Source organism: Vipera berus (assembly GCF_964194415.1).
Source record: "Vipera berus genome assembly, chromosome: Z".
NCBI lineage: Eukaryota > Metazoa > Chordata > Lepidosauria > Squamata > Viperidae > Vipera > Vipera berus.
In genome coordinates this window covers 95,532,167-95,548,423 of record NC_138205.1, presented here as the reverse complement: position 1 = coordinate 95,548,423, position 16,257 = coordinate 95,532,167, and the positions used below count along the sequence as shown (strand labels likewise).

At 38.2% G+C, this 16,257-nt stretch overlaps 1 protein-coding gene across 1 annotated transcript; it reads right to left on the bottom strand.

Annotated features, from left to right (window-relative positions):
- Positions 1-208: 208 nt before the first annotated feature.
- Positions 209-5,521, bottom strand: POLR1F (RNA polymerase I subunit F). The gene is made up of 4 exons (XM_081343572.1): positions 5,224-5,521; positions 3,634-3,775; positions 1,293-1,501; positions 209-888 (listed from the first exon to the last, which is right to left on the bottom strand). Exons 1-4 carry the CDS (start codon positions 5,499-5,501, stop codon positions 549-551), a joined length of 969 nt encoding a protein of 322 aa, XP_081199698.1. The 5' UTR covers positions 5,502-5,521; the 3' UTR covers positions 209-548.
- Between the last annotated feature and the right edge of the window lie 10,736 nt (positions 5,522-16,257).

The window sequence follows — 16,257 nt, the reverse complement described above, 5'->3', positions numbered from 1 at the left end:
TAGTTGCTTATTTATTCATAAGGTGATGAGAGAACCTAGTGGCATCCAAATGCCCACAGATATGCTGAAGATTAAAGCACCAAATTAGAAACCCCAAGTCTCACTCCTAATGTATATAATTCTTTAATTAAGAGATCAATTTCTCCTTCACCATGTTGGCATAAAAGAAGCCTTGAAAGATACTGAGATCTTAACACAGATTACAAATAAGTTCTCAAATAGTAATTTTTCAGATAGATCTTTTAATATTACTCTGGAAACAGATTCTTAAAACTAAATATATAGCTCAGAGGAAGAACTTAATTTAGGGTTTGTACTTTTTCCCCCTAAACCTTTAAAAGCACTAACAATTGCTAGTTAAAGGCTAGACAAAAACATAAATGTCTTTTCTCATGTTATTTATTATTTTTAGACATTATTGAAGTCCAGCATCTACAATGGAATTTTCAGACATCAATTAGAGATGCTAAAATGCAATAAAAATGTCAAAATATTACTGATGGAAGAGTTCCAAACACAGGTAAGGCATACTGGTATTATTCACTTTCTCACTCTTTTCTCTTCTTTTTAGCTTTAGATTTTGACAAACCAGGGAGTCCATTTTCCTCCTCAAAAAGTTTTCTTTTCTTTTTCTTAGATTTACCATGATCACTATGGTAACCACTTGAGTCACTGGCATGCATTCCCACCTCTGCTCCGTCTTGCCCATTCTCTCTTTCGGGCTTATCATATATATCATTATCATCTTCATCATCACCATTATGCATTTCTCTGTCTTCTATCCCAACACTTGATATATCAACTTCCATCTCCTCTGAGCCATTATGTACATCACAATGTTTTTCATATTTTTTCTTGCACTTTTCCTTCAGCATCTCTTCTCCAAGACTAAAAATAAAAAAATAACTGAGAAAACAACTTTTACAAGTCTAGTAAATACCCGCAGTTATATAGAAGCAAAACACTATACAGTTTATTCAAATTGATTCATACTTGACTGGTTTCAGTTAATAGTATTTTTACATTTATCTTTTAATTGGGTTACCCTGACAAATCCTTTAAATGGAAGACAGAAGTGCTAGCAGAAACAGACATTTTGGAACACAAACCATTATTATTATTGATAGTATTTTTTTCCACATTTATTTTTCAAATTTGAGAGCGCTCACATACTCTTCCATTAAACGTTTGAGAAATAAGTGAGATCTTAAGATTTTAGTGATATGCTATACAATCTCAAGCCTTACAGTCTATAAATCAAGCCACTCTATTCTGTAAAAAATATGTATTACCTGTTTTTACACAGTTTTCCTCGGATGCAGAAAACTCCAGCGGCGTCTGAATCAAAATGCAGCACCTTAAATACCAGCCTATTACCTATTTGAAAACCATAGTTTTTCCAATCTTCTGTTGATATGTGATCTGGTTTGGGTATAGAAGCATTGAAACATTCATGAACCAGACAGCCAATATGGCTAGGTGCCACTTTATTAATTATACCCTGGGGAAGGAAAGGAAAAAAAGAGAAATGTTAGCACCACATCACATTTGGGGTAAAACTATACTGTTGTTTCTGTCAATATTCAGCATAGGTACATACCAAGTACAGTGGTACCGCAGAACTCAATGTTAATTGGTTCTGAGAGCTACGACGGGTACTAAAACATGGTTCACAGATCTCACCCTGCCAGATCCCACGGTTGTCCACACTGCCCTTCTCCTGCAGGATCTTTGTGGTAGAGGGGGCTGATAGCACGGAGGCTCAATAGGGTAGAAGGGCTGAACTGGACACCTAATTTCTGCCTGAAGAGCACAGATTACAGACCCTAGATAAATAATCTGTCCTTGTAGACTAGTGATTTGTTTACAGATAGGACAGTTTCCAAGTTTGAAAAGGGTACTGCGAAAGACAGCTGCAAAACAGGTGTTACACTGAACTAAGCCAGACATGCTGAGTTACAACGAATCTCAGATGCACTTGCCCTGAATGTACCGCTGCTATTTTTGATATTTAGTTATATAAATTCGCACGCCGTTAGGCGCGCGGGCCGCTCCTTGTTTGGTGCTGCCCTTGCAAAACGTACAGCATGGAGCACTTCCCAGCAGCTCTGAAAGTTGAAATTCTGCTGAAAAGCAATGGAGATCCAAGGAGGACCCCAAATGCAGTTCAAATACAATGCAAACCAATCAGGGCTCTAGCTCCTTTTTTGGTGCTGCCCTTGCAAAACTTACAGCATGGAGCACTTTCCAGCAGCTCTGAAAGTTGAAATTCTGCTGAAAAGCAATGGAGATCCAAGGAGGACCCCAAATGCAGTTCAAATACAATGCAAACCAATCAGGGCTCTAGCTCCTTTTTTGGTGCTGCCCTTGCAAAACTTACAGCATGGAGCACTTCCCAGCAGCTCTGAAAGTTGAAATTCTGCTGAAAAGCAATGAGCTTTTCAAGTGCCAAGCAAGTGCCAAGCATACTAGGTGACTTATCACATGACCCTTTGTTTTGGCCATCCCCTTCTTCATTTTGCAACAACCTTCCCAGTATGAATAACTTGTTGTCTGCTCTTTGTGGCTGTCCCCATCTTCTTTTTGCAGCATGTAGAAACTACGAGTACCGGGACAATATTTTCTCATCAAAATGCATTGAGTATCACATTTGATGAGTTTTGAAGCAGTCAAGTACCACTGTATATGGAACTAGGGTGTATTCTTACATATTTTGAATACTAAATATACATAAATAATTTGCTTTTAATTTTTTAGGAGTAAGCTGGTCCAATATCCTTTTATCATGAGTTGGTAAGAATCTAGTTCTGTTTTTGCTCAGTAGATTGGCATTGCAGAAACTTTTCTATAACAGATCAATAGTGGAACTAATTTTTAAAAGTTGCCAACCAGAGTATGTTATAAAAGTTTTGAATAGGGTCATCTGATACTTTTTAAAAACATTTTAAAAGATATTGTTCATATAAAACAATTAATTACAATGTTGGTTTCAGTCCACTACTCCTATGATTAATTAAAGAACCATACTTGAAAATGATCAAAGATTGTAAATATCAACATCATAACTTAATAACCACCAATTATAAAATGTAAACATGCCTAAATATATTCTACTGTAGTAAAAATAAAAAATGTTATAGAAAAATCTAATATACTCTCTCTCTACACACACACAAACACACGCACACTTACAGTAGACTTAAGTTCTTGATCTTTCTTAGATATGAAAGAAAACTGAGTGATTTTGGGCCAGTCCCTTTTTCTTAGCCCAACCCACCTCATATGGTTGCTGTTTTGGGGAAAATTAGGAGAATTGGGTATTTTCACCATCTTGAGGTTTCACTCATTCACGCATACAATCACAGCACACACAAACACACACAGGTAGAATAGAGTAGGGTAGAATAGTAAAAACACTAATGGTATACTGAGGACTGGTCAAATTATTTTTTATATTTTAAATTATACCATGGATGCTTTAATGTTTTCTTGACTGATTGTAAATTACTATTTATTGTTGATGTCATCATTATGGCAGGATAAATCCAATAAATAATTAAATAAGCAAATGAACTTACTATGTAAGTTGAGATGAGAAGGACTGTAAGAACAAAACTACTGAATTATACATACCACAAGTTTTTTCCCTGGCTTAGGCTGAAAGGCAACAAAAGTAGCTTCTACATCCAGATGGATGGCCCCAATGTCATCAATTATATCACCCAGTTCTTTAGTTATTTTAATATCATCATAAGCCACAGGAACACCTTGAAAACTACAAGATAAAATAAATAAAATAAATCATTTAACAATATAAGCTTAAGTGCACCTAAGGTCTAGAAGAAACACTTGTAATTATAATCCTTACCATGACAAAGCAGTTATAAGCAATTCAAATAGAAAGTTACACAGATGCAGATTTTATGATTCTGAGAAAAATGTCAGTTAGGAGGCCCACTAATAGTGTGCAATATAACAGATGACTACAACACCATTTCTTTATGAACTACTTAAAAATGTACTGATTGAAAATAAATTTGTTCTGCAGGTTGCTCACATAATTCTTAAGCTGTTATAGAAATCCCTTAATCAAAATGTTAATTACAAATCATTACAGATTGGAAGGTATCAAGGAGGGCACAATTGAGGTAACTGCTTAAATAAAAGCCACAGGATTAATTTAGCAGAGAGTATAATTCCCTACTTGTGTGAACATGTGTGTTCATTATCTCCTCTGTTAGTTACAAAATAAACTTGGATGGAAATTTCTTTTGTTCCATTTTATAAACTTTAATTGCAAATAAACGATCATTTCCCCCTTATTTACCTCATGTTGGCTACCCAGAGCTTAATCTTTGAAGCTTCTTAAAGTCATAAACCAAGATATCCAATAAAGGCTTAATGGGTATTATTGGAAGATCTTCTTAGCAATGGAATGTTCTTTCTACCCAGAGATTCATACTAGTTACAAATGAGATACCAAAATTGTCACTGTCAAAAATGATTTATTCAATTAATCCTTTAATTTTGGTTTTACATTTCTTAAAAATACATTTGTGGCATGGTTTCTACGTTTCACAGCAATCACTGTTTAGATGTAATGTGAGCAAACACAAACTACAATAACAAAAAGATACAGAAATACAGTGAATGGTGTTTATGCAAGTCAACCCTTTAATTTTTTCTTGGGGGGGGGAGTATTTCTGAATTATCTTCTGTATTCTTTGTAACAGGGGTCTTCAAACTTGGCCCTATTATGACTTGTGGACTTCAATTCCCAGACTTCCTCAGCCAGGAAGTTGAAGTCCACAAGTCATAAAAGGGCCAAGTTTGAAGACCCCTCTTTATAAGATACTACCATGAAAAGAAACAGCACGATGGGCAGGTCTATATTAAAAGACTGATTTTACTTGAAAGGGATGAGACAGCAAGTCTGAGACAGGCTACAAACTTTCTAATATAATGGAAATAGCAGGGGGAAGAGGGGTGGGGCGTAATTTGTAACTGTCTTTTGTGAAGAAAATTTCAGGTTTCCCTAAATATATTTTGAACTAGGATTCTCGAAACCTTTATTCAGTGTTGGAATTGGAGAACAATAAGGCTAAGGGGAAAATATGGAACAACTTCTAGAAAGTTGACCGAACTACTCGCTTTCTCACCAGTTTGTTTTTTAGAGCCTGAAGTATTTAAACGGCATATTTTTAAAGCAATAATGGCACATACCCATCTGAGTAACGGCGCAGTTCAGCATCTAACTGCGCGCAAATCCCGGTCCGTTTGCGATTCAGGAAGCGCGGCGGGAGCGCGATATGCCTCCGATGCGACACCACCACAAGGCAAGAGTAGCGGTTCTCCGCCAGTGCTCGCGCAGTCTCAAAAGAAGGCAGCTCGACGCAGGTGGGAAGGGGCACCGGAGCAGAAGGCGCCGCCGCTGTTGAGGTCACAACAGCCGCCTCGACCTCCGCCACGCCAAAAGACGATCCAGCCGCCATCTCTGCCATGGCACCCCGAAAAGAATGCGTCGCTGTATGTCCCAAGGTCCCCTCTTTCCTTGCTGTCACTTAGTGATGACGTTCTCACCATAAAATTGAATATTTTGCCCGGACCAACCTATCAAATGGCTGGAAGTAGAAAAGGAAAAGGGACTCTTTCCTTTCCGGATGTGGTTTAGCGGCCATTTTGTGTGCGGCTTTGCTTACCTACAATCGCTGTGCCTGTGTTGAGAATAGAGACATCCGGTTCCTGAAGCCCACAGAGTTTCTAAACCTGAGGGTGGCGCTCCAACAGCGGTATTGCGGTATCCTCGTTACGAGTCCGAAAATGAGTCTCAGGCAAAGGCGGCAAGGTGGGAAAGACCGCCGTACGTAACCACTGGTACACGAAGCCAACAATCTAGATGGCTCACAGGATGAGCACTGGAATTTTATTAAAGGTTTTAAAATTTACAACATATAATAATAGAATTTTACATGAAAAGTTATAAAATTTTATATGGAAATTATTGTGCCAAGATTCTTTACTAGAGGGACCGGTGGTCTGGTCTACTGATATATATTACCAGTGCTTAAATTGTTTAAATTCTGGCTGGTTAACAATTGGTTATGTGCCATCAAGTTGTTTTTGACTCTTAGCAGTCACATAGACAGTTTTATTCACCTTTGCCTTTTCAGATACTTTGAAATAAAATAAAAATATTTACATTTGCAGTTGTTTTTCCTTCAGGAGTTCTCGTGGAATTGGGGTGGAACAGAAAATGATGAAAAAGGTATAACATTTCATAAGAGTCCTTTTGGCCATTGTAATAATCTGGATACTTTGAATGTCATCACACTTTACTTAAAACAGCCATTTCATTTAGCCTGTTATAAGCCCATTTCAGATATCCAACAAAAGGAATATCCTGTGCTTCCCAAAACATACTGAGTTTTAACTATTAGTATTCTCAAACAACCAGTACCTATAGCAAAATATTGGGGTTAAAAAGATGTTCAAACAAAAACCATATCAGCATTTTAGGCTTAAAGTTACAGGGTTTGCAAGGACATGAGAATGGATATAAATACAGATAATTTTTAAGGGGCAATATTTACATTGAAATGGAAATGGGCTGGTCACATAGCAAGAAGAACTGATGGCAGATGGACCAAGGCAGTCATAGAATGGATCCCAGTTGATAAAAAGCATCCACAAAAGAGACCTAAAACAAGATGGATCGACGACAGCAGCAAGTATTGCGGGCCCAATTGGGGGGGAAAAAACTCAGGACCATATTAATTGAAAACATACAGGTGATGCCTTCAGAATGCATTGGATGGAGAATGGCTAAAATGATTATGATGATTTACATTAAGTATTTCAACTAAAATTGTTTTTTAAATCAATTCTATCATTCAGATTTTCAAGAACTGGAAGGTGCAAATGACTAGATTCAAATGCACAAGCTCTAATTTATAATTCTCTGATTATATTTATGTAAACTTTAGCATAAATTTAGTATTCATTTACAGATTACTTTTTTATACTCTCCCAATTAAATATTCTTTGCAGATAATTTTTAAGGGGCAATATTTACATTGAAATGGAAATGGGCTGGTCACATAGCAAGCTTAATTGTTTTGAAGCTTCCATTCTTCGACATTTGACCATGGATGAAACAAATACTTCTGTTTCCTTTTTGTAAGAGTGGAATATTTGAATTGGTTCATCTCTTTAATTCAAACTTTCCTACTCTTTTGTGGATAATTAGATAAAATAAAACCTTCATTAAATAAACAGCTGTAATTTAAGAAGATGTCACTGGGCGGCACACTTGAGCCTTGTATGGATATTCAGTTCTTAAAAATCAGTAAACCATTTTCCACCATAATATCAAATTGCTCAATTCTGCAGTTCTGGAGAATATCTACTAAATTCTGGAGCTAAATATCTTCAAATGATTCTAATTAGGGTTTGTAGCCTAGGGTTTTAGAGAACAAAGATTTCTTAAGAAAATTGCGTCACCATCTTATTCACTTGTGTTGATAATAATAGCATTTGGTAAGGCAAAGTTGACATCCTAAAACAACCTTTTAAATATTGTATAGTGGGCAGTCTGCAAACCATTTTCATTAGCATTTGGACACTGAAAGCCTCTGAAATGTTATGCTTACTTATAAATATATTTCATAATCTGCAAGTTATTGTTCTATTTGAAAATGATTCATATTTGTGCTTTCATCAACTCTCAATGTATTTATACTTATCTAATGCACAAAGTTTATGTGTGGAAGAAAACTCCATTGAGTAACTGTTCTTCAAATAAATCTTAATTTATTCAGAAGTTTTGCATTCTTCGTTCTTATCACCATAATATTATTGAGTTTGGATTGTAACAATAATAAAAAATCCACTAAATATTAACAACTTTATACCTATTAAAAACTTTTAAATGGGCATAAATTTTTAAGTTTTAAAGGCACAAGTAAAGATTATCTGTCTAGTCATGACAGGGAGTGGTGCTCTTCTCCATTTCTTAGCCAAGACAGCCAATTGTTCAAAGACACTTCCATGGTCATATGGCCAACATGACTATATTCAACACTGAAGTTGTATCTACCCTGTTTCCCCAAAAGTAAGTCCCAGTCTTTTTTTTTGCCTCCAGAAGAGACAGCACACCTTATTTTCAGAATTGGGGGTGTCTTCCACTCATCTCAGGCACCGACAGCCTCGCCCAGCTGGCCTACTTCTGAGGCTGAAGGAGCAGCTTCATTCTGCAGCTGACAATGGAGCTCCAGCCTGCATTTCACAGTCAAAGGCCTTTCTGGAAGGCCACTGCAGCTGATAACCGAGCTATGGATTTAATCCATAGCTCAGTTCTCAGTTGTAGAGGTTTGCAGAACCAGAGCTATGGATTGAATCCATAGCTTAGTTCTCAGCTGCAGAGGCCTTCCCAAAAGGCCTCTAATTGCAAAATGCAAGCCTGGGGACACCGGAGAAGTGGGCCGGCAAGAAGAGGCCTGGCTACAAGATAAGTGGGTGTTGGCCGTGTGGGGCAGCTCCATTCCCCCACCCTAGCTTGATTTTTAGGTATGTGCCTTGTCCCAAAACCAGAGCTTATTTTTGGGGTAGGGCTTATATTAGGCCCACCCACTCCCCAAATCAAGCTAGGGCTTATTTTCGGGCTAGGTCTTACTTTTGGGAAAGCACAGAATTTGCATTTGCATACTTTAGAATTGGTAGGTGGGTAGGAGCTGAGGCAAGTAATGGGAGCTCATCCTATCTTTAAGCTTTTAAAGTGGGTATAAATCAAACATCAAATTATCACACCTTACTGGAATAAAAGAAATGTTTATGTGTAATGGAAAGCCAAGAAAGAAGAAAATAATGAATCTTCAGTAGCGAGGAGTTTTTTGTGTTAAATATAGTTACGAAGATATTTTTTGTATTCTAGTGAACATGAATGAATGAATCTTTGTTATCAAAGTACAACATGTATACATTGAGACTGACTGAGCCTCCCTTTGTGCCTCCTCCACCACAACTCACAGTGACAACAAATCCACCATCTTGTTACACCATGTGAGCTAATTGCACAACACATCGGCCTTGCAAGTCAATCATACATAAAGTTATTTCCCGTTCAAGAGCCTGACAACCCATGGATAGAAGCTGTTCTTCAGCCTGTTGGTACGGCTGGCTATACTCCTGTATCTCCTACCCGATGGGAAGAGAGTAAAGAGTTACCGACCAGGGTATAAATCGTCCCTGAGAATTTTCCTCACTCTTCCAAGGCAACGAGCCCTGGCGATATCATTCAGTGGTGTCAGGGGATAGCCCACAATGTTTTGTGCTGTGCTCACCACCCTCTGTAATATCTTCCTATCTGCGGCTGTCAGGCCAGCGTGGAGTCTCTGTTGGGCCTTTCTGGCCATGTGGGTTGTATTGATCTTCACAGAGGTAGACTCCCAGGAATTTAAAAGAGGAAACTCTCTCCACACAACCCCCCCAATGTAAAGTGGGGCAGGTCCCTGTCTTTTCCTCCAGAAGTCTAGCACCATCTCCTTTGTCTTGCCAATGTTCAGGTGCAAGTTGTTCTCTAAACACCATAAGGATAGTTTTTGTACCTCCCCCCTGTACGCTGTTTCATCTCCACCTGTAATAAGACCTACCATGGTGGTATCTGCAAACTTAATGATCATGGTGGATGGGTCGGACGATACACAATTGTATGTGTACAGTGAGTACAGGTAGGGGCTAAGCACGCAGCCCTGTGGCGAGCCCGTGCAAAGCTTCAGGGGGGTGGATGAAACAGACCCAACCCTCACTGTTTCTAGCAGGTCCCTTAGAAAGTCTTTAATCCACTCGCAGATGGAGGAAAAATTCCAAGTCAGTCAGCTTTTCAATAAGGACGCTTGGCAGAATAGTGTTGAAAGCCAAGCTCTAGTCAATGAAAAGCATCCTGACATAACTTCCAGGTTTCTCCAGATGGCTTGCTACAGAATGTAGAGCAGTAGCTATGGTTTTGTCTGTCGACCTATTCCCCCTGTAGACAAACTGATGTTTGTCAAAGTCTGGTGGGAGGCATGTCCTAAGATTTTGGAGAACCAGTCTTTTGAAGCATTTAATCACTACAGACGTTAATGCAACAGGTCTGTAGTCATTTAGGCACTCAGTTGCAGTTTTCTTCGGGACTGGGACAATGATAGCTGCTTTCAAGCATGATGGTACACAGGCCGTTTGCAAGGAGATGTCAGGACCCTTGCTAATTGATTGGCACAATTCTTAACCACTATCCCCAGCACCCCATCTGGGCCTGCAGCTTTGCTGGGATTCACAGCCTTCAATACAGCTTTCACTTGATGTTCATATAGGGTGAGTGACTGAGAATCAGAAGGCCAGCCAGCAGAGGCTATGTGGTCTGGTCTTTTCATCTTGTAGCGAGCAAAGAAGACATTCAGCTCCTCAGCTCCTCTGCCAACGAGGCATCAGTATTAACCATGTTCCTCATCTTGCCCTTATGGTTGGTTAGGTGCTGCAGTCTCTGCCACACTTGCTTCGGGTTGTTGTCTGCTAGGTGGTTCTTCACCTTATGTTTATATTGTTGTTTCACCATCCTAATGCTTCTTCTGAGATTTGCCCTGGCATATCTATATCTATATCCACACAGATGAAAAGTAGACCACCCTTGCAAATCTCAAATATTCATTTTATTAAGCCTTCTGTAATTACAGTACTTAAATATCTCATTATAGTATTAGATGAATGTCTAATGTATATAATAAATTCACAATCTTTAACTATAAAATTATAATTTTATATAAATAGCACTAATTGAAGAATATAAAGAAAGAGATTATACAAATTTGGACTGATAATTTCATTATTAAGCAAAGTGGTCACCAAGAGAAACTGACTTGAGTATGATATTACTTCAGCTTTTGTTTGTTTCACAGCAAGGATTGGTTATAAAATTACTTTTCTATCATCATCATAATTGCAAATGCAGTTGCTAAACAAGGATTGCCAGTACTCAAAGCTATGTCTTGATTTAAGTATTGTGGTGGAGTATATAGATGAATCATTTCTGGGCTGAAACTGACCCGACTAGCATCTGGACTGAAGAACTAACTGGAAGACTCTGTGAAAGGGTACCATCTAAATTAGAAGTTGTATTGCCACATGATCAATTCCAGAAGCACCAACAAAGTTTTGTTTTGTTTTGTTTTGTCCTTTAAAGATTTATTTTTTAAGGAACAGAAACAATCATTCCATATCATTGTTGAGAAACTATTATCTGCCTTCCTCTATCATAGATATTTTTCCTGCTGAAGCAAAGTCCATCTAGCAATAGTACTGTAATCAGTCTATTGTAACAAAACATCTAAATTTGTTCTCAGCAAGATTCAGTGAAAAAAATCCATTTTTATTCTTTCCTGAAATGTACCACCTCTAATCCTCTCCAGCCAAAGTGTGCTGATTGGGTGTGATGGGAATTGTAGTGGAATGCACTAAATGCCCATAATATAATCTGCAAAATGAACATATGAATAATATTTCTTTCTCTTCTATGTATCAACACATTTCAACTAGTTTTATTTCTCTTGGCAAATATCATATATTTAGGGCTTTGTTCTGAACTAAAATAAATTTATTGTGACACAGGATGAGATTGTTCCATCACATATCTAGTGTTAGGAACCTCATGGGATTTCTATTCAGTTTAATGGAATAAAGGAAGTTTAACTTTCAGATAAAGAGAAATTTGTTCCAAAGCAGCTTGTGACACATTCTATCCATGTCGATATTTCTCATGTCTTCAGACAAAAAAACTGCAGCCACTTTGTGGAAACAGTTCATAGGAGAAGGATCACAGACTAAATGCTCATATTAAGCTAAACCATGGTTAAAGAAAACTGTGGATTACTGAATAAATCACATCTGAATTGCATACCTTAAAACTATAAGTCATGTACAAATAGCTAGCTGGCTTCACAAAACATATAAAAATAAAGTCACACAATTCCTCTGTTATCTTACAGAGATGTGTAAACAGATCAATCTGACACGAACACCAGGATTTTAAGATAATACAACTGAGGTGTCCGTAGAGTCTAATCAAAAAGTCAAGATAGCAGCCATCACAAATAAAATGCAGATGGAGTTTTGTTCTACTAGTATAACATTCTCTTTTAACTTTTTTTTTACTGCATTCCACATCCAGAGCAGCATTCCACTCCTATGAGAGAGAAGACATTGTTGGCTGCTTTTCTAATCATTGTGGTTTAAGAACATATAAAGTAGTCTTTATTTAACACAACATAGGCCTGAATCAATCAATATATTCTTGGTCTTTTTGCTATATTTTTTTATATTATGTTACTCTGGATGCCAAGATTGTCTGGAACACTACACATCTTCTTCACAACCTGTTTTCCTTGTTACCTTTTGGGAGGAGGCTCCGCTGTATCTGAAGCAGAACATACAGATTCAGTCACAGTTTTCTTCTATATAGTATTAACCTTGTGAACTCCCAAGCTTCCTCCTCCCGTTATGTATTTAAGATGGACAGTGATTAATATCTATATGTTACTTATATGTAAGGCTGTAGGTCTATACATATATTGTGTATAGTATGTTTAAATGTGTATTATGTACATTTATACTTTGAAAGCAAGCAACTAAATTTCATTTTTAATGTGTGCCACAGTAAAAAAAATGACAATAAAGGTTGGTTATCTATCTATCTATCTATCTATCTATCTATCTATCTATCTATCTATCTATCTATCTATCTAATTTAACCCCAATAGGATTTCAGTTTAACATAATATTTATGCACCAGGGATTGTTAGGTATCAGACATTGACAATATTTGTGTAGTTCAGTAAGAATGACACTCAAAAGCAAATTAAAGAGAGCCATCTTAAGTCAAACTATTGCATTTAAACTAAACTGGAAAATATTAATAGGAGTGAAGTAAATGAGGACTACCAAGATGGTGAGGGGGTTGAAAATCAAACTGTATATGAGGAATGATTAAAGGACCAAGCTATGTTTACCCTGCAGAAAGGGTAATGAAGGAGAGAGATGGTAATAATCTTCAGATAAGGACTGTCATGTGGAAGATAGCAGGACTAGAATGAATGAGGTAAAACTAAAAGATAGTGGTTCAGTCTAGATATCAGGAGAAATGATGTACTGTCACCCAGTGGAACAGGCTGCTGCTTAAAGCAGTGAGTCTTTCTTTACTGTAGATCCTCAGAGTCTGGATGGTAATTTGTCTGAGATGTTCTAATGCAGACATGTCAAACAAAAGGCCCGGGGGCCAGATCCGGCCCGCGAAGTGGTTTCCTGCGGCCTGTGAAGCCATCCTGTAAACAGTGAGGGAACAGCCCCCACTGCCTTGGCCCTAGCCCAGAGACCCTCCTTCTGCCAGAGACTCTCAGATCTGTCCCACTCCTGCCCAGGCCCCCATAGGCACCTTTGATGTGAACGATGTAGAGCTGGCCATGCCCACCCAGTAGGCCATATGCACTCTAGCCACACCCACCCAGTAGGCCACGCCCACCCTGGCCATACCCACCCAGCCTCCTGAGGGCAACTGCAGTGCTGATGTGGCCCTCAATGAAATTGAGTTTGACACCCCTGTTCTAATGGGTCCTGCACCGAATAATATGATAGACTCCAACTCTGTTATTCCATATATCAGGGAAATCATCCCATGTATTGTATTTAAAAGTAGAGCACAACTGAGCCCAAAATTTCCACTGCTAAGCAAGACAATTGTTAAGTGAGTTGCTCTCCATTTTGTCACAATTGTTAAGCAAATCATTGCAATTGTTAAGTGAATCATGGTTGTTAAGTGAATCTGACTCTCCCCATTTGCTTGTTGGAAGGTCACTGGGAAGGTTAGAGATGGTGATCACATAACCCCAGGACTGGAGCAGTCATAAATACACATGCAATTGCTAAGTATACAATTTTGATCATGTGATCATGGGGATGGTCATGACTGTGGGGGACAATAAAGTGTGTAAACTGGTCATAACTCACTTTTTTCAGTACCATTGTAACTTCAAATGGTCACTAAAGGAATATTGTGTTGAGGATCACCTGTAGTTATAAGTATACTCTAGTATTAACTGGATTGGGACCACTGCATGAATAACCTGATTTTTTCTCCTAACCCTTTTCCTTCAAATCTTATATCCAATTGTTCATCAGACAAAACCTTGCTTAACTTTTGTCCCCAAAGAAATGACAAAAATAGCTGATAGAAAAAAAGATGTTAATGAAGGAATGACAGATGTGGAGCAAATTATATCTGATTAGATAGCAAAAACTCACAAAAGTAGAATTACAATTGACAGGCCAAGATAATGATTTAAAAGAGAATGCTCTACTGGATATGCAAAAGAAACTGGCTGATTAGCAGTGGGCTAATGCCTCCTTAAGTAACACCAGCTGCCTGCAATTAGTGCAGGTTCGAGTCCCACCAGGCTCAAGGTTGACTCAGCCTTCCATCCTTCCGAGGTAGGTAAAATGAGGACCCAGATTGTTGGGGGCAATAAGCTGACTTTGTAATAATGCCGCTTGGGGTGTGTGTGAAAGCCCTAATAAGCAGGCATATACATAGAATGAAGGCTACTGCTAAGCTTGTAAGCCGCCCTGAGTCTTCGGAGAAGGGCGGGATATAAATGGAATTAAAATAAATAAAAATTAAAATTTAAAAAACCAAGATAAAAACTAATATAAATTAATATAAGGTAAACAAACAAAAAAGAATGTAAAAAGTGCAAGAAAAGAAAAAAGATAAAAAATGGAAAGGAAAGAAAAAAGATACAAAGTATATCACTTTTTTTTTAATCCCATTTATATCTCGCCCTTCTCTGAAGACTCAGGGCGGCTTACAATCTAAGAAGCATAAATCAATGTGCTTAGCAATAGCCTTCATTCTATGTATATGCCTGCTTATTAGGGCTTTCGTCTCACCCCCCCAAGTGGCATTATTACAAAGTCAGTTTATTGCCCCCAACAATCTGGGTCCTCATTTTACCTACCTCGGAAGGATGGAAGGCTGAGTCAACCTTGAGCCTGGTGGGACTCGAACCTGCACTAATTGCAGGCAGCTGGTGTTACTTAAGGAGGCATTAGCCCACTGCTCCACCAAGGCTCTTTTGATATTATTCATATCAATTAGAAATACAATTATATTTTAACCACTCTATATAAAGTTGTATCATAACACTTCTCTTTCTATATTTTATTCTGTCTAATAGTCAAAACCATAAATCACAAGTTCATTTTTTATTTCTATGTAAAAAGTCCAGAAGATATTTCCAATCACCAAAATATGTAGATAATGTCTTAATCAAAGAAGTTAGTTTATAATCTCAGCAATATCTGTGAACTTCACCAACCATTGATCCATAGTGAACAGTGCTGAATCTTTTCCCCTCTGCACACATAATAATCTCACTGTGGTAATCATATATTAAAATTATTTTCCATGGCTCATGGCTTTAATTTTTACCTTTTTTGCATGTTCTACCAAGCACGATAAACTATCCCATCATGTTGTTAATATTTCCAACATATATTTTAAATGTCTTTATATATGTAAATGTAAAGGTTCCCCCGCACATGCGTGCTAGTCGTTTCCAACTCTAGGGGCTGGTGCTCATCTCCGTTTCAAAGCCGAAGAGCCAGTGTTTGTCCAAGTAGAAAAATAGGGACCACTACAGTGGGAAGGTAACAGTGTTCTGTGTGCCTTTGGCGTCTAGTCATATAGATAGATAGATAGATAGATAGATAGATAGATAGATAGATAGATAGATAGATAGACAGACAGACAGACAGACAGACAGACAGATAGACAGACAGACAGACACACACACACACACACACACACACACACAGAAGGGACATGGTGGCTCAGTGGGTTAGGTCACTGAGCTTGTCGATCAGAAGGTCAGCAGTTTGGCAGGTCGAATCCCGAGTACCGCGTAACAGAGTGAGCGCCTGTTACTCATCCCAGCTTCTGCCAACCTAGCAGTTCGAAAGCACGTAAAAATGCAAGTAGAAAAATAGGGACCACTACGGTGGGAAGGTAACAGCGTTCCATGCGCCTTTGACATCTAGTCATACCGGCCACATGACCACGGAGACGTCCTCGGACAAGCGCTGGCTCTTCGGCTTTGAAACAGAGATGAGCACCGGCCCCTTCAGACAAAATCAGATCATTTGCAACATGAGCAAAATGAAAGGGATGAGAAGTTT